The sequence below is a fragment of the Paramormyrops kingsleyae genome, chromosome 4 (genome assembly GCF_048594095.1).
Source record: "Paramormyrops kingsleyae isolate MSU_618 chromosome 4, PKINGS_0.4, whole genome shotgun sequence".
Classification (NCBI taxonomy): domain Eukaryota; kingdom Metazoa; phylum Chordata; class Actinopteri; order Osteoglossiformes; family Mormyridae; genus Paramormyrops; species Paramormyrops kingsleyae.
In genome coordinates, this window is record NC_132800.1 from 15,457,080 (window position 1) to 15,476,259 (window position 19,180).

General features: G+C 54.6%; 1 protein-coding gene across 1 annotated transcript in view; it reads right to left on the reverse strand.

The window, feature by feature from the left end:
• The window catches only part of chd7 (chromodomain helicase DNA binding protein 7), a 49,678-nt gene that overhangs the window by 20,267 nt on the left and 10,231 nt on the right, over positions 1-19,180 (reverse strand). Inside the window, exons 2-6 of the mRNA XM_023818209.2 lie at positions 15,271-17,262; positions 6,690-7,084; positions 1,721-1,868; positions 869-1,006; positions 714-779 (exon numbers count right to left, since the gene is read on the reverse strand). Coding sequence (XP_023673977.2) covers positions 714-779; positions 869-1,006; positions 1,721-1,868; positions 6,690-7,084; positions 15,271-17,091 — 2,568 coding nt within the window. The 5' untranslated portion in view covers positions 17,092-17,262. The remainder of the gene's footprint in view (positions 1-713; positions 780-868; positions 1,007-1,720; positions 1,869-6,689; positions 7,085-15,270; positions 17,263-19,180) is intronic.

The following is a 19,180-nucleotide window of genomic DNA, read 5'->3' on the forward strand; positions in this document are numbered from 1 at the left end:
GTTTGGGATAGCGGTTGGGGGGGGGGGGGGACCATCTGTCACTGATCAAACCTACAGCCGCTTCAGCAAGGGCAACGTCACCCGGCATAACTCTGACATGCACGCCTGCACCCTCGTAATTCCTCAAAAAATATATATAATACAAAAATTATATTATAGAGATATACACCTATATATTGCTTTATATTTATATATGTAAACGCCCAGCACTGGGCGTCCCAAGAACAGCTTAGCGATGAATCATCGTGACTCCTCCTCAACCGCACGGGGCTCCATTCACAATGAACCCGACCCGGAGCTTGGCGTCCCGCCAAAACCGCAGCGCTAAGCAGACGCCAAACGTACCATTTCCTCAGGCTGCAGCCAATTTGCAGCTGCACCGCTCAAAGCCACAAGTATTATTTTTGGCCGGGGCCCTTTCTGGACCTTTCGGGAGGGCTTTCAAAGGCGGCGGTGGTGCGGGGGCCCTCGGTGAGCGCTGGCCGCGGAGGATGCGGAGCACGCCGGGGGCACGTCAGGTTATGTTACACGGCCCTTTTCACTTCAAGGAGCAGGTTCTAAGTGCCCCAAGTGCTGTCACTGAGGGCAACATTACAGGCCTAATTATCTCCTTAACTTTACAAATCTCTGGCAGGATTAGAGCTGTTCCCACCCAAGGCAGTGGCTGAGGAGAAGCACCCGTCTTTAGACGCTGCCACTGGCCCCATTCTCACCTGCTTCTTCATGACCCGCATGCCCATGATCTTCTCCACGACTGGACCTTCAGCATCGGGGGCCTCCTGATGGATAGACGTGATTAAAAGGGGCGGGTCCTCTCAGAGGGGCTGATGGGTAAGGGCGTGGAGGGGACTGCGGGTGGGGGCCTGACCTGAGGCTCCAAATGGGAGATGTTTGATGGGGACTTCTGAGCACCGACGTCAGTCTCCTCCACCTCCTCGTCGGAAAGCCGAAACTCTAAGTCCTCCGTGTAGCGTTTCCGCTTCACCTGCCGACTCGAGCGCCTCTTCTGCAAAGCAGCAAGCTGGTCAGTGAGAGCACAGGAGAGACAGGAGTGCAGGCAGGCATGCAAAGAGGGGATAATTTCAAATTACGACGCCAAAACTAAATTCGATGCAAGCGGGTAAAAACAGGGCAATTACAGTATGCCAAAATACTGGCTCGTGCGTTTTGATAATTTTGTAACCTCTACCATCTGCATCCTGACTTTAGCACACAACGTCCAACGATCAGGGACACCGTGGTGATACGACCTCTTCATAGAAAGACAACTCCACTAACAGAAAAGAGGCAAAGCTGACCTCAAATGAGTATCAGGAACTGAATAGATTCTCGTTTTCCTGGTCACACAATGCACGCACAATTTGAGGTTAAAAGACGCCCTGGTGATGTTCTGCCACACTGACTTCTGGGAGGAGAATCTATGCACAGGCCTTAATCGAACCCTGATTATCATGAAAGATGGTTCACTTTGCGTTTGTTCCATATTAAACAGGGAGGCTCTGCACGAGCGATGCTGAGCCGCGTTAAATGCACACAGCAGGCCCCAGGCGCAGCTTAATGGATCGGCACAGGGGACAATTCCCGGGCTCATGGGAATCCCAGGTGTCCTTTGTCCCACACAGATTCCCCCCCCCCCCCCCACTTGTAAGCAGTCGCTGCTGGTGGGTGGACGACACTTCCTCAGCACCTGGAGTAGTCGCCGCGGTAACCCAGCTGTTACCTGGACGCCCAGGTCGTCATCCTCCTCCGGCGAGGCGGGCGGGGTCTTCTCCGTGTCAGAGTTGTCAGAGGAGGGGTGCTTGCGTTTCGTTTCCTTCTTTTTTGCCGACGCTGTGGCTGTTGTTGTCTCTGTGTCTGACGACTTAACACTGCGATGGTGTGGGGGGGGGGGGATGGGGGGATGGGGAAGGTAGTTAGGCATTTTTATTTTAGATGAGGTCCACACTGGGGCCGTTTACAGACGGTTCAACAGGATTATAGGGGAACTTGGGGGACTCCAAGGCTTTAGGCAATGGAAGCGCATTAACCCAACCTAATAGACAAAAAAAGGGCAGCATGTCATTGGTTAAAGCGTGACCCCATTGAAGCCCCCGTGAGCCGGCCCTAACATCTGGACTCCCCACCCTGCTCAAATTCATACAGGCTTTCCAGGAAAAGATTTAAATAAAAAAAAAAAAAAAGAGCGACAGCTAATACCTGATTACTCCTGGCTTATAATGGGGGGGGGGGGGGGGGGGGGCAGAGGACTGTCACCCCGCCCCCCACCCCTCTCTTAAGTTTATGCTACACATGGCCAGGATCCTCCCCTACCATGAGCCTCGACTTCCAGCATTTATTTCCGCTCTTACTGCCACAAATTATACAATGGCGGAGCCGAGTGCGGGGGGCCCCCTCTCCTTTCATCTGCACGCCAAGAGCAATCAGATTACCCTGGTAACCAGCGGTCACATGACCAGCACCTGCTCTTTTGGCTGCATGCCACTGACTGAAGCCATCTGCTTCCCTCAATCATCTTTCAAACACTCAGCACCTGCGAGGCAGCGTTCTGCGGGTCCACCTTCTCGGGCCAATCGCAGCCCAGCGTTACCACCCTCCCCCCCCCCCACTCAGCCCAAATACACAGGACCTTGCTTGCAAAAAAAAAGGGGGGGGGGGGGCTACTTGGAAGAGGAAGGGGGAAAAAAAAAAAAAAAAAAAAAGAGGGCAAGTTTACCAAAAGAAGCAAGCGGGGACCTGCTTCAAGTAAACGACGGGATCTCTTTTGATTGCTGACCTGTATAAATCGGAGTGCTGAGTACGATTTAATTAAGGGGAGCCGAAGGGGGCGGAGGGGTGGTGCTCATGCTGAAGGCCGACAGATTTAATGTCAGGCGAAAAACGCCTCGCTCAGGCATCCTGACAGTGCGTCGATACCGGAGAGCACCACCCCGGGGAACCACGACTGGGGAGCGTGCGAGATGCACAGATGCGCGTGTGTGACGCATGTGGCATCTCCGAACGTGATGTCGGCTTTAATGTGTCACCCGGCGGGGGGTGATAATCGGAGGCACCCTGACCGCTGAGAACTTCACAAAACCTCAACACCCGGGCAAACGCGTCATAACAGAGGTCTTTCTCCCTTCCCAGGAGGAGAGGGGGATTTCTTAAAATCCCGGGAAACACATTTGTGCACGAAGTAAACAGAGAGCGTCCCTTAATAAACCCACTGCAGTGCAGCACTCTCATCAACATGCTACTCAGCACGTGCGCAAGCCTAACGGGATGAATGATTGACCTGCCCCGCTCTGGCCGGCCGGCTGAGAACGCAGGGCCGACTGACTCCTAAAGACCCTGGTGCCGGCACCAAAACCAGCACCTGTGCCTAAGTGACTGGAGGCCTGGGCACATTGGCAGGCAAACACTGCTGTTTACAGAAAATGGGAGAAAAAAAAAAAAATCGATGGCTGTGAGGCCCTCCAGGTGGCTGGGGGGGGGGGTCCAGAGGAAGATGAGCGACTTCCTTTCCGGCCCAGAGGCCGAGGCGGTGCTGACAGGCGGGGGGGCGGCCGGGGTTAATGGGACACCTGCCGTCACTGACAAGTAGTGTCACCTTCAGCTTCAGCTCAAGCCCCCCGGATCATTCCGCACGGCTGCTCTAAATACCCCCACAGTGCAGCGTGGCCCCAACCCCCGCACTAAATACCCCCAAGGTGCATCATGCCCCTCCTACTCTAAATACCCCCACGGCGCATTGCCGCCATACGCCCCCCCCCCCCCCACTAAATATCCCCATGCATCAAGCCCCCCTCAATCTCAATGCCCAGGGGTGGCTTTGGTATTTGATGGAAAAGACACTAAATGAGAGTATACATACTGGCCCTGCACTCTGACGTTCAGGCAGTCAGTAGGAGGGTACAGCAGGTATCTGAGCAGAACATCCACCTTCATCTGCATCGGGTGGTACCTCTGGGGGCCGAGTGGTACTGTCAGAGCCCAGCACAGCCAGCTGAAAGCACTACACAGATCTGGACTTCCTCTATGAAATGGCTCAATGGAGCTCATCACAAACACGGTCAATACGCATAAAATAAATCATCAATATGTAAATCATGCTGCTGTTTTTGGGACATGCTGTGAAGTTATCTTTAGGGCTCTTGGGCCTAAACCACAAACAGGCCTTCTAATGGGAAATTACACTTTCGGGTAAAGTTATTTGTTTCTGCGGCACAAAGTAAACTAGGCTGTACATGCAGCAGCCGTTAGCCCCAGTGGTCTGCAATTCTGTCAGCGAACAGTCTTGGGTGATATTTTAGCCTCCTCAATCCGGAATAGATGATGCTTCAGAAGTGGGTAGCTCCATCCTGGCATATTCACATCCAGCTCAGAGTCACTTGGCCACCTCACCACCTGACGGGTTCAGTGTCCAGGGAACAGAATTCCCGCTGGGGAAACTGGGAACTTAGGTGGCCGGATGGAAAGTTCAGCTCCCAGAGAGCAACAACTCAAGCTCCCTCTGCATAAGTGATAAGCTAGTTAAAAAAACGACGACACTGCAAGTCAGCCAGCTTCTGACCAGGACCACCCTAAGACTCCTTCCTGCAAGTCTCTAGGCCAGTGTTTCTCAACCCAGTCCTCAGCGGACCCCAGCCAGTCCACGTTTTTGCTTCCTCTCAGCTCCCAGCGCACCTGTACCAGCTATTCGGTGTTCCTGATTGGCTGGGAGCTGGGAGGGAGCAAAAACGTGGACTGGCTGGGGTTCGCTGAGGACTGGGTTGAGAAACACTGCTCTAGGCAGCTAATTTCAGGGTGCCTACTATCACTGCGGCAAACTAGACAAGCACGGGTAAAACTTGGAGGGGGGGCTGAATTTAGACCCTGTGGAATTTTGGATTTCACATTGGCCTGTGGAAGTGCTACTCCAAGCGCAGCTGGGGAGGGAAACCCCTCTATCGTCAAACTCAGCCCCCATCCCACCCTATCCATTCGGCTGTGATGGGGAGGCGGAGCTGCAATCGCCGCGTCACAGGCGCTGCCGCTGAGGGGGGCGGCGCACCTGCAGCAGGTACGGCATTCATCGCCGGCCAGGGGGACAGATGGCAGCGGGCAGAGGCTGGCACGTACCGGTCACCGCTGCAGCCCCCTTTCTGGGATCGACGCTGCTGCACTCGCGTACAATGAAAGGGTGCCAGTTCAAAGAAGCACAGCTGTCTGGCTGCTGTGCGTACAGCAAACAGGCTGCTGCACACATACATGCACACACACGTATACACACGCATGCATACGTGTGTATCTGGGTGTGACCAGGGAGAAGTGGGGGAAAAAAATCAAAATTATACAAATATGCTCCCAATGGGGGAGGAGCCACAGTGCAAACAAACACTGGCATGTTTGTTCTCCGGCCCACAATAGAGCATGATCTCCTGCAGCTCCCATGCCCGTCTCTCACCTGCTAACCGCCACATGCCCCAAGACACCTGCCCTTAAAGCAGGGTTACAGGTATAACACAGAGACCCCGGGAACTTATAAAATCTACGGAAACACCAATAAAAACTTGAAAAAGTGGCCCAGTCACCATACAAATAGAGGATGGTGTTCCCCCATTTCCATGAGATAAATGTTATTAACCGTCCCGTCCCCCCCCACCACCACCACCACCACCACAGATACAGCGTGGCCTATGGCCAGTCGTAATACAAAACAAAGTTTTGGGAAATGTTAAAATTGAAATCAGATGTTTTACAGTTTTTTCTATCCTTTTTTTAAAAGGCCTCTTGGAAGCACTGGGACTGTGGCTGAAATCACAAACACATGTCTGCGGTTCGCGTAATTCGAAAACGGCGGCCAGCGACTACTGCATTTTCATGCCCGGGGGCGCCGCCGGCAAGCAGATGGGGGCCTGCCTGAACAGAAGCCGCCCTGCATTACTGAGCAACGCATCACTTCCCGTCAGCGTTGAGGTGGTCGCCAGCACACTCCCCCCCCCCCCCCCGAGATATTTTCCCGGTGCTGAGATTACCCCCCCCCAACCGTATTCTGACTATCAGGCTCATCAGCATCACCCTGCCCCCCCCCCACAACCAACCTCCCCCACACAGCCTACAGAAGAAGCTCCAGCAGACAATGCTGAATGCCTGGCTCAACCCCTGCGAAGATAAAGGTCTGTCATTAGAGGACTGACAGCGGCATCGGGGGGGCCAAATGTGCGTGTGAGGCGGGGGTGGGGGCACTGACTGATGCATTCCATGGGCAGCTTGTGTTACCTTCACAGAAAGGGCCGCAGCTCATGTGGAGCACCTCACAACTGGCGCTAAGAAAACGCTGCTATGCTCGAAGCGGATGGCCCACATCAACAGAATTTCCTTCCCACTGCCAGCCAATCATGAGACTCGATAAGGAAGGGGGGGGGAAAAAACAAAAAAGTAAACAAACGGGAGCCTGGAAACCGCATTTCCGTCAACGAGCCTGGGCTGGCGGCCATTTGCATGAAGACACACCAAGCAGGAAGGACAACACTGTTCCCTCAGGGAGGAGCCTGCGATTCTTACTTTAACATCATGAAGGAAAAACACCTGACAAGGACAAAGTTAGTGTTTAAACTATAACTATGAAGGGCTCGTATTGTTCAGGTCTAGCTAACGAAATAAACGGCGCCCCCTCCTGGTCACTCCCCAGCAGGCGCCCCCACCCCTTGTCATGTCCAGCTACTCACCTGGGCTTCTTGGCACTCTTGGCCTTGGGGGTGCTGCTGCTCTTGGGCTTCTTCTCCTTGGGTTCCTTGGGGGTCTTGGGGGTCTTGGGGGTTTTGGGCGCTTTGGGCTCCTTCTTCTCTTTGGGCTTCTTCTTCTTCTTGCCCTCCTCGGCAGATGGGTCTGTACCAGGGCTGCCCAGGGCCTCCAGGCAGTCGGCGGCACGCTCCTCACCCGCCTCGGCCCGGCCCTCCTCCTCCTCGGAACCAACCTTGGCCTTCTTCTTCTTCTTCTTTTTTGGCTTCTGCTCACCCTCGGCCAAGAGCCCAGCACCACCCGGAGGCTGGGAGGCAGGACCGGCGGCAGCTTGCATCTTGTCAGAGCCCAGGACCTCGATTGATGGATCTGACGCAGAGGGCTGCAGGGGTGGGGGGGAGAACGCAGATATTGTTTTTACTCTAACAGGCTAACGGTAATTTATCAAGCGCTAATCCCTTTCACAATGCTCCGGACTCATGTTACGTGATCAATCATGGGCTTGGTGTGAGATGGACCATGCCGGGCGTTGAAGAAAACCTACACATCCACAGCAAAATGAGTGTTACATGCACTCTGACACCAAAAAAGGCAACGTGGAGACAGACACCCTGCAGAGAGCAGCACCGCCAAGAGTAGCAGCAGGCAGAGTAGCAGGGGCCATACACCCTACAAACTCAGATCTAAGGACAAGATATGCAACTCAGACTTAACAGTAGCTCCTATGCATAACTTTCCACATGCTAATGAGCACCATAGCTACCCACAGACCCATCAGTCACACCTGAGGTAGACATTCCACGTTACAGTTCAGCTGGGGGCTACAGAAACATGACGATGACAGAGCAGACATGCCAAACGTGCTTGCATGCTGTGGGGGGGGGGGGGGTGCAGAGACTGAGTCAAGTTGCCAAAATGCACCTTAGAAACTATGGGCCGAAGAGGAGACTGCATGTTCAAGGACTCCGGGTCACGTCAAAGCATTCAATCAGGTACGAATGAGAGCAGCAGCGAATGGGACCTGGGTGGCTTTACAATCAGAGGTTGCAACGGTGCTCGTAGCAGAACACCGGGTAGCTGTAATGGCTGGATGTGGCTGACATCATGCCGGGAGCAAGAGCCAGAATCTCATCCCCCTGGGCTCTGCAGCGTAGCAGGGTAAGCCCACATCATACACGTTTATAGGGGCACTAACTGAACCGCTGCATGTTCCCTCTAATCCAGATGGTCTGGATGGCAAACCAGACTGACAGGCAAAGGGCAGGAGGCAATGTGGAGCGGAACTGGGAGGGTAAGAGGACCCAGAAGTGTCTGAGGGCTGGCGGCGGCAGCGACACGGCATTCCCCACAGAGACACTGGAGAAGCAGCAGGGCAACGGAGAGCGTGCCCGCGAGCCAAGCTCAACGGGGAGTAAAAGCTGACACACACTGTAGTCTGGGGGTGGGGGGAGCAGTGAAAAGCTGCTCAGTCAGAGCCTACACCCCCCACCCCCACCTCAAACACCTACAATACGATAAACCGCAAGGTTCTATGAAACAGCCTCACAAACAGCAGCTGTCCCTGCAACAGTACCCAACAGCCCGCAGATGCCTGCGACATTGCAGGTGACGCTCACAGCAGTATCTGAGCTCATGGTGGATGGGCGACAGCCGGAGGAGCCACTGGCGGCCCAGCCGAAATGTGACGGATGCCCCCAACCCACTGTAGAGGCTGGTCACAAGATCACATGATGGCTCTCTGTATCCGAGGGGTGGGGGGGGAGCAGAGAGAGCAGGCAATTGAGCTTTATTATGGCAAACATTCATACAAGAACCAAACCGCCACATGCAGCAAGTATCTCTTACAAAATCTGCCTGGAAGAGGGGGGGGAAAAAAACCACACTACTTTCAATAAGACTCAAACTCAAGGCTTTCTCGTAAGACAAACAAATCTTGATAATTAAAACTCTCTGCTTATGCAGGATATAATGGATACATCACAGAAAAATAGCACCACACCATGCTCTCTGGTGAACTTAAACTGAATGGCACTCATTTTGTGGAGAGTAAAAATGTGACCTTTGGTCCTGAAATAAAATGTGAATAAATGTGACGCGGAGCACCAAGGCCGTTAAATTGTGGCACAGAGGTTACATCAGCCGTAACACGCCCAGTTCTACGTGACCCAGGCCTTCCAGAAAGGCTTCTCATGCGTAACGGAAGCGGAGGACAACCAGACATGTGCCACCCCTGTGAGACTTGCAACAAGTCACACAGGATGCCACAGCAGCAGCAGCAGCATACATGCAGCACTACCTGCGATGTTCTGAGACAGATCTGGACAGCGGGTCGGATCGCGTAACTGAATACTGTGCTCATCGGCACAGACACAGGAAATACGTGGAAATATTAACGATTCAAGAAGGAGAGGCCAAGACACTTTGAGCTGCGCTTCCCAATTTATTCCGGTAAATACGGAAGGTCACGGATTTGGGTTCTTCCGGTGATGAGAGTGGACCGTTCTGCTGTACTCAGGAGCTCTGGAAGCGGAGTATTAATCTCGTTGGCAATGCTGGCCTTATATCTGGCCATACCACAGCGGATAGACAACGTTGACAAAATGCCAGGAACTGTGTTGGCAGATGTGACACCCAGCCAGCTGCCCCCAATCCCAGCAGCAGATGGGAATGGGGCATTATGACACTAATAAATTATATCTGTACTTCAGAAAGGGGGGAAAAAAAACACACACACACAGAGCACTGATATCCATAGTAAATCCAGGCTAACAAATTTGCAGAAGACCCCCCACCCACCCATCAAAAATGGCAAAAAATGAAAAGGAAGTGCGTGCAGAAAATTTAAAAACTACGGTCTGATCTTCACTTAGGAGTAACCTTACTCCTCATTGGTGGGTGCCAACTTTAAACGTAACCTTTTCACAAACCACATCACTGTGGTACATTATGCATATTTCCTGTAAACAGCTATTTAGACAAACTGGGTGTCCTTTGAAGCACACAAGACAATGCACAGTACGCCGGGAAAGCGAAACCGCCTGTCACTGCGAGGGCCTCCGAGCTCTCAGGGCACACGGCCCGCTCTGAAACGAAAGGCGGCAGAGACGCGAGCGGGAGGTACAAGCAAGCGAGCAACAGGAAGTCGGTTCAAGCCATGGTTGAGGGAGCGCATGTGCCAGGGCCCAAGGAATGAGACTGGACAGAAAAGAGAGTCGCCATCCGCTGGCATCGCGCTCGCCGCGAGACACCCCCTGCATCCCTAATTTGACAGTACCACTAAAGCAATTGAGGAGCTAGTTAAGGTTCTGCTCCTCTGGGGGACTGACGGGGAGGAGCGGGGGGCTGGGACTTGACGTGCTACTTAACAGGCAAAATATTCATCCTGTAATCTCCTAAATATTCCAATTAGCGAAGCACTGCTCTCCAAGGAGGCCTTCGGCAGCGGGAGCCCCCTGCAAGCTCAGGCAGCAGATGGAGGGGCTGCCCGGTAGGGCCAGACACCAGGGCCTCTACATCTCCCCAATGTCCCCATTCCCAGAGGACCTGGCCGGCTCTGACGATGGATCGGCAGGTTCACATCTTCCAAGACGGCTCCACAGCAATCAATTTGGTCTCGGAATCACGGCCAACTTCCGGCGTGATCTGGAATCTTACTGCGACCATCGACCTGGTGCCACGAGGGGCTCGGCCCATCACGTGACACACGCGTTGGTTTCACATAGGCCTGAGCTGCAGCTGATATTGGGCCCAGAACCTTCCCTGGCTGCTCATCTCTACGGCCTGAACCGGGTAGGGGGGGGGCTGGGTGGCAGGTGTAGTATTGCAGCCATTCAATGCCACCGTTGCTTTTGGATACCTCTCTGCCTTGGACAGTCCGTAACGAGACGAAGGTGACACCTGCGCTGGCCACGCCCACAACGGGACACGCACGCTGGACGCTGAGCGGTGGAGAGACGCTACCGCTATCACCATATGTTGCAGGTGAGCAGGATGGGCAGGACCCTGCGCCAACCCCCACCCCTCCCCCAAAGCCCTTCCGCCAAAGCAGAGTGGCAGCTGGCGCCCGTGGCCTGCTCTGGACTCCTCCTCCTAGCCATGAGCGGAGCCCCGCCCCCAGTGTGCTCCTCGCAGAGCCATGATAACATTCATGAAAAAACGCGGCACTGCCGCACTCGGCACTCCATGCAAATGACACCCAGGCATGGAAATGTCAGCGCGCCTGGCAACCAGGCCCCCTCCGCACCAGGTGTCCAGAGGCACATGGCCGGGCGGTGGTTTGGAAAGGAAGAGATGGCGGGTGCCACCATTGGTCACCGGCACAGACAGCTCGCTGTTTATTCAGCGTATTCCCCTCCATACCCCCCGAAACTCCTCTGGTGCCAAGAAACACAACCCAAGCTGGTAGAGGGGAACAAAGATGGCACAGGGTGCGAGCGGGGAGTCAGGCTGCCATGTGGCGGATGGGTTTGTGGGGAGCGCCAGGCTGGCTCGCAGGGGACCGAGGCCGAGCCCATGCTCTGCAGCATCACTGGCTCGACCCACCACCCCCCCAGCCCATAGCAGGGCCCACTAATGCATTACAGAAAATTTACTTGCACTCCAGCAGGGAAAGGAAAGGGGGGGCATTCCCAAGGAAGGGCACCTCTAATGGGACACATCCGTACAAGCTGTTCCACTCCCCTCTCATGGCGGCTGCTTACGTTTCTCCATGGGTGTGGTCTGCAAGGCTAATTAGGATTCATTTTGGACTTCCTCAGCTAGTTGCTCCCCGCTTCAGATAAGAGCAGCATTACATCTGCGTGGTATAATGTGATAAGGAAATTGTGGAATAAAGTACAAACATATTGCTCGGGTTCGTTCGGCCTCGGAGAAAAAAAATCCGTCTGCTGCCTTGTCTGCACTGTCAGACCTACAGAGCAGCGATGGGAAGGTGCTTTCGGTAAGCTCTGACTGTGCGCAGCTGCCTGTGATCAGGCACAGGTGGGCGAATAGCAACTTGACACTCAAGCTGTCATGGAGACGGGGAATGGAGCCATTGCAGCCCAATCTGATGGCTGGGGACCAGGCGAAACACAGCAGCCACCACTGACGTCTTTTCATAAGGCCTCTCCCTAACCACCCAACCCAATTGGTAAGAAAACCAACTGACTTATCCACAGCTGTTAAAAAGAAACCAAAAATAAGGTAAAACATGCTGTAAATGGCATAAATAGAGCCAAAGGTTTACCTCCAGTAATTCCCAACACTGACAATGACCCACCCTGGAAGTGGTGCATGGCTTGCATAAGCTTGTACATACAACTTTAAACTCCTCTCCTTCCCTTCGTGTACCATTCGGACAAAAGATCCCACCCCACCCCCGACGAGGGGTGCAACAAGCACCCTGGATAGCCGGGTGCATTCAGGAGGGCACGCAGCTGTGACTAAGCAGCAGCAGATGATCCCGGTCAATGGTTTCCGGTTTCCACAAAGTGCCTACTGTCCAGACCGTGAGGAGAGGTCCGTTTCCAAATCAACACACGTGCAGAAGGGGGTGGGGGGATGGGGGTTGGGGGGATGGGCAGGATGACCGAAAGATCGTCTTTGAAGTCACCTCTAAACGGCGTCAGGGAGAATGAGACCCTAAAAGCATAAGGTCAGGGCTCGCTGAATCACCCCCCCCCCCACACACCCCCACTGAATGCATGCTCTGATGGACAGGTGGGCCCAAACATCCTGAAACCTTTTTTTTTTTTTTTTTTTTTTTTTTAATTCCCAGAGTCCTACCCCCACCAATCAGATCATTAAAAAACGGGTGGAATACGTGATATGCGACAAATCTTGAGAAACAAAGCGGCTAATGACTAAAATAAGGCAACACTGGATATTAACTGCGACTGATGAGGACAAGGTGCAGAAACACGTGGCTGAGCGGCTAAATACCAACTGTGTGCATTTTCACATTTATGTTAATTAGCATTTTGCAGAGCAAATCTATTATCAGCTAATGAATACCATCTCCTGTATTCCGTTTGACACTGCTAGGCATGTTAAATAAGTTTATAAAAGTGACATCGGAATCTACGATCAACTAACTGGTTAGAAAAAACTGAGGAAACACACAAAGGAAAGGCTTTAGCAAACACCCATGTGTATAAACAGGCGAGTAAGAGTAAGGAAGGTAATAAGTCCCTCAAGATTAGTTAAAAACAACGAAATGCAGCAAAATTTCATTCAACTAGTTTAGGGGCTAAACGGCACGTGGGGGTGGCTGGCCGTTTAAACGCAACAGTGCCTGAGCGTCAGTGTGGGGTGGGGGGGAGCTCTGCTCCTCTGGAGCAGCACACCGCTAATACCCCTTGTATTTTTATGCAAAGCAGTGTGAACTAGCTGCAACCAGCCCCAAGGAGAAAGACAAATGAATGTCATAAATACCACAGGCCTACCGACACCCCTGCCCCCACCACTACTACCTCTCACACCAACAAATCAACACCTGAGGTGCAGGAATGTCGACGCACGGCAGCGACACCACCTCCAATCCATCTTCACAAGCAAAGCTACTTGTTGGCTGAGGGGCATGAAGGCTCAAGAGACTCTCTCATAATCTCCTTGTGCGGAGGCCATACAGTTCTTTCGTTTTTCTGCTGCTTGTGGACGGAGAGGAGGTGGGTGGAGGAGGGGAATGCGGCTGAATCAGTCCCCTGAGGTTATAACAACAGTCCAGGGACAAGGCAAGCCAGCCCCCACCCTCCCCCAGAACCTACCTAGTCCAAATGCATGTTCAACATTCAAGTGTAAAACTGCCAATGATAGAAGCAAAGAATGGAATAGCACCAAGTGAGAGCGGCAGGGAGATGGACACATCAAGGGTGCAGCTAAACGAAGCTGTCCTGAGCGACCGCAAGACTGGAGGCCACCACATCCCAAACAGCACGGAAACAGGGCACCATTCACCCGGTCACCCCCACCCGCCCCGTCCTCTGGACCTTGTCCCAGGGCTAGGCCCGGCCCAGCAGACGAGCAAGGAGGGGGCCCATGGTGGGGGGGCTTAGCCGGGACTCACACTCGCCTGGCACTCAGCATGGGTCTTGGCCACACTTGTGGACAGCTTGTACTACGCCCCAGCTCTCTTGCTTTTGTTTCTCTCCCTTTTTTAAAGTGGGGGGGCTATTAAAAATGAAAAGCCCCAACCCCAGTGAGGCCAGGAGGCTTTGGCACCCCTCACCCCTTAACACACAGAAGCGAGTCTGCTTACACCTATACACCTAAACGCAGCACTGCACCAACTCCCAAGAGGACATGAAGCGAGTCCTGAACAATCTGGACATCTGATTAAGTCTTGGTCTCATAGCTCTGCAAAGTCACACCATCACTGGAGCAGCTCAGGGCAACATATAGCAGCCCTGCCATTAAGGGAATGCTGGCATACAGACGTTCTGTATACATAACCCAGGGCCAAGACAGGCAAACGTGGCTGGAAGATGGATCCATAGCGCGCACACACACACACACACACACACACACACACACACACACACACACACACACACACACACACACACACACACACACGATATTACATAAAAACGGGGGAAGAAGCCATGTTTATTTTTAACAAGGCAATACCCTGCAGATTCTGCCGGGGAGACGCTCACAGCCTGACCATGCTTCCCAGAACCCCTGCTTAATATAAACATACAAATCGAGAGCCAGTTGAGAACAATCACAGCATCTCTGCAGGAAGTGCCTGTTTATGTGGGGACCTTAATCAGCGTGCGCGCCCTCACGTTCTAATTAGGCCCCTTTATGTTTGGGCTCAGAAAGAGAGCACAGAACATCTGGGGGGTAAAGGAGAGACTCGACCCATGGATAAATTAAACGACAATGTTGGCTGCCATGGACATATCCTATAAACTTCTTCAAAAAGAGAAAAAAAACAAAGTGAATCACAGAAACTGTGCTCAGCTGCTTTGAAAGTAGCAATTATCTGGCTGGGTGGCTGTGTACATCCTGTGAGGTTTAAGAGGATTTGCACACATGTTCCTGAACGGGACAAAAGTCACATGGCTCCCAAAATCTTCTGGACGGTGGGCAGGATGCCCAAGGCACGTGGTCAAGGCCCATAGAACATCCACCCATTCAGCCAGCAGACGGTGGCCGATCATGGGCAGCATATGAGCTGGAGGGGTCAGCAGGCGGAGACCCCATGTGGACTCTTCTCAAACACTAAATGAGCTGCCAGGAGGGGACAGGGACAGACACCATGTCAGCAGAAGGAGCTTCAGCACGAACTGAGGTGACTTTCGGCCACATGACAAGCCAGACTATGGCAAGATTCTGCTGTAATGCCCACTCCCAATGGAAAAACATCATGATTTACGCTATTAACCAGCACAGAATGGCAGAGGCACAGAATGACAGAGAGTAGGAATGGAGATGGCCTGGGGGGGGGGGGGGGGGGCACAGATACTAACTGGGATGCCATAAAAGCCCCCCTCCCTTCGAGAGGGGGACTCTCAGTCATCCACATCCCATCACAGCACTCAGCATCACAAAGACAGCTAGGACAACATCTGCAAGCATTACCTGTTGTAGAGGCACTTTCTGGGTGGTGGGTGGAGACGTATGCTGCGGTACCCACGGCTGGTGGTGTGGGGGTGGGGAGCTCTGGTGGTGAATGGAGAGGTGCGCGGGTGCTGGCTGTGGGGGGTGCTGCATGGGTGAGCAGGCCTGCAGCTGCTGCTTTGCAAAGGGCAGCTGGTGCGCCAGGGGCTGCCCCGGGTGCTGAGGGACGCCGGAGAGCATCCGCTGGTCCGGCAAGGCCTGGGGGTCCACGCAGTTTTGGCCAAGTCCACTGGGGGCCCTAAGTGGCCCACCCAGTTCCCGCTGACTGGGGGACAGGCCCATGTAGGGCTGGGGGGCTGGCTGCTGCTGCTGGGCCATGCCACGGGGCCCCAGGCTCCTCTGGGACAGCCCCATTGCCCCTGCAGGTTGGTGGGGCATGGCGGGGTAGCCGCCCACCTCCATCGTCATGCCAGCACTGGCAGGGCGAGCTGTCTGCGGGGGCGGTGGGGGGGTGCCCGCCGGGTTTCCCATCGCCTTCAGGGGGGACATTGGCGAGGGTGAGCCGTAGGGGCCCTGAGGGCCAGGAGGAGGCGGCTGCTGCGGCGGCTGCTTGGCCGGCGACTGCTGCTGCGCCGGGTGCATAGCTTGAGAGTTCATCTGTGCCACATGCAGGGGCTGCTGGTGCATTAGGCCCTGCGGCCCACTAGGCCCAAAACCAGCGCCGGGGTATCGGGGCACTTGTGGCATAGGGCTGCCCATACCGGTGCTCATTGCACCGCCGGAGCCACCACCCACCAGTCCCTGACCAACGGCGCCATATGGGGGGTAGGGCGCGTACTGCCCTGAGCTGTTCACGGCCGCCGAGGGTGCCACCGCTGCTGGGTTGCAGGCGTTAAAGCCCATAGCCTGCGGGGGGCGCCCTGGAGCCTGTTGCTGTTGCTGCTGCTGCTGCTGCTGGGGTGAGGGCTGTGAGGGACTGGGTGAGAAGCGGGGGCTGTGGACCACAGTGTCAGGGTGCAGGGGGGGGGCCGGGGCCGGCCTGTGGTGGAACTGCTGCGCTTGAGACGGCTGCGGCTGCTGTTGCTGCTGCGGTGGCTGCTGCTGCTGCTGCACAGGGTGCCGCATGGGGGTGCCGGCCATGCCACTGCCCGGCTGTGGGCCCATGTGGCCCATGAAGTGGTTGGTGGCAGCATTGCGGCCCCCTTCCTGCGGCAGGGCCTGGCCGAAGTGGTTGATCCGAGGCGGGGTGGGCATCTGGGCGTGGGCCTGCATGGGGTAGTCGCCACGCACCATGTAGGGCCCCATGGGCTGCATGTGGCCTGAAGGGGCCGTCTGCTGCTGTGGTTGCTGCTGCTGGAAGTTGGGCCTGGCCGGCTCAGCCCGTGGGCCCCACATGGAGCCGTCCATGTAAGGCTGGCCATGTCGCTCCGCCTGTAGCCCTGTGTAGACTCCATGGCCTGGGCCTCCGCCACTGCCGCCACCGTGGGAGACTGGCACAGGCGCGCCGTGGTACTGTGAGTGTGGCGACGACATACCGTTGCCTGGGCCGGCACTCAGCATGCGCCCCCCCGGCGGTGGCGGCTGCTCCAGCAGGTGGATCTTCTGTTGCTCAAACTGACCAAAGGGGTCAAAGTGGCTGAGCTTGGGCTGCGGCTGGCTGGGAGCTCCTGGTGGTGCCGCTGCCGCCGCCGCATGGTGCATGTAGCCCTGCTCCAGAGTCATAGGCTGGCCCAGTGCATTCACCTGGCTCTCGGGGTAGCCGCACCCACCCAGGCTGTCCAGGCCCTCTGAGAAGAGGGTCGCGTCCTCCCCAAAGAGACTCATCATGCCGGGGTCGGCCATGAGCACCGCCTCCCGTGGGGCTCCGGCGACAAGTGACAGGCGACTCGGGGGCCGCCACAGAGGTGTGTGTCCTCAAAGCCTTTAATCCCTTAGCTAATCTCCCGCATGTCACTCCATATTTCCTTAATGTGTTCAGACAAGGCGGTGTCAGGCGAAATCAGGTTACGGGACCTGGGGGGGGGGAGGGGAAAAAAAAAGGTTAAAATAAAGGGGAAGAGAAGCTCACACTCACCTTCACCTTACTGTTGCTAGCAAACCCAGCTTCCAGCATCGCAATAAAGCACATTACTGCAGTTAATTCAACTCTCCCCCCCCCCCATTTGCCTCTCGCCTCTGTGCCCCAACCCCCAAGGCCCCTGCACCGCAGAAACCCCCCCCCCCCCCAACCACCAGCGCCACCCACCCTCCCTCCCTCCCTTTGCTTTCAAACAATAGGTCACTCACAACACACAGGCACCAACCCCAAATTAATTCATTCTTTACAATCCCTGGTCGAGGCAGAACAAAGGAAGGCAGAGAGCAGCAGAAGCAGCAGCTGCCACACCAGGCAGGCAGATGCAGGAGCACGGGGGCAGGCCGCCCATCTGCCGAGTCTAACCCCCCTGCTCCCCCCTCACCACCACCACCCGAGGAACGCTCCGGTTACCACCGGCGCGTCCTTAACCCCAAAGTGCCTGGCCGGTGTAATAAGATGAGCAGGCAGCATTATCTATGCCCGAGATAAACGGAGATAAAAGCTGGTGGGCCTAAGGACTAAGGGGGGGAAGGGGGGTTGAGGGCACATGGGGGTGTCCTACAGAACCTCTGCCGCCAGGGGACTGAGGAATGTGTGGCCTCTCTGCACTCACATTTCAGCCTGTCTAACAAAGTGTGAGGAGTGCACCCCTCCCCCCACCTCCAACACCCTACCCCCTCCTGTTTTTTTTTTTTTTTGCTTCCAAACAAGGCAGCTCAAAAGAATTCAAATCAAGAACGTCCCTGTCCTCAACTCACTGAGGAAAGTTATTTCCTTTAAAAATAAAAGCTTCTTAAAACAGACGTAGGTGCGCACGGAAAAGGGACTGAAACTCCTCCACAAAGTCCCCTTTTGCATGTTGCCAAAACAAATCGATCTGAAGGGACTTCTCAGACACAGGTATCCAATGCCAAAATGGAACATTTTCATTAAGAGTCCCCCCTCCCCAGTCCAAGCAAATGCCAGTCAGAAGAACATGACGAAGGGTTTTGTAATTTTACAAAAGGACAAACTGCCAGCGTAACGTGACTCGATGTGTCAGCTTTCCCCAGATACCAAAATAAAACACCGCAGAGATTAACGCTCCTTAACAACTGCAACGGAGGCACTGCAGTTCAGCCTCCTGAAAGAATCTCTTCTTGTAAAGAATAGAATTATCCAACATGGACAAAAAGTGGCTGGTTGGCCATGTAGAAAGAAATCGAAACAAAGGAGCCAGCTGCTGAAGGCAGACAAGGAAACGGCCACAGGTATATGGCACGTGTGCCAAGGACCCGTACACATTAGATCATAAGAGGAAAGCACTACAATAAATCATCAGCACGTTGCTGATCTTACAATCAAACAAGGGTCACTTTCAAAATGAACCACCGGTCCTGGCAGGTAGATCGGACAGACTTCCAAAAGGCCCAGAGAAAGCTGAGAAATGCAACACACGCCCATTCAGTCCACCTCCCAGCTCAGGCCTCCCAGCTCCTGGTTAGGGGTGACAGACATCCCTGGACTTGCTATGAGGCACGCCAGGCCTACTTGGTTGCTTAGAAAAAAGGTTCACTTGGAGGGCCTGTCCATAACACCACACTCGCTTGGCTCACAAACCCCCTCCACTATCCCTGGCCCCTCCCCCACACACTTGGGAGAGGGGCCGGCAGGTCAGTTAGTGGGGCTGACGTCGCCGGGCCAGCCGCACAAAGCGGAAACCACGGGAAGGCCATTTGTGGCCGCCGCCCGTTGCCAAGCAGCCCGGGCCATTTGCTGGACGCCACATGGCCCAACGGCCAGCACAGGAGCAACAGCAGCTCTCGCTAAAACACTTAGCCAGCCACACAGGAATAATTAAGCTGCCCTCCTGTC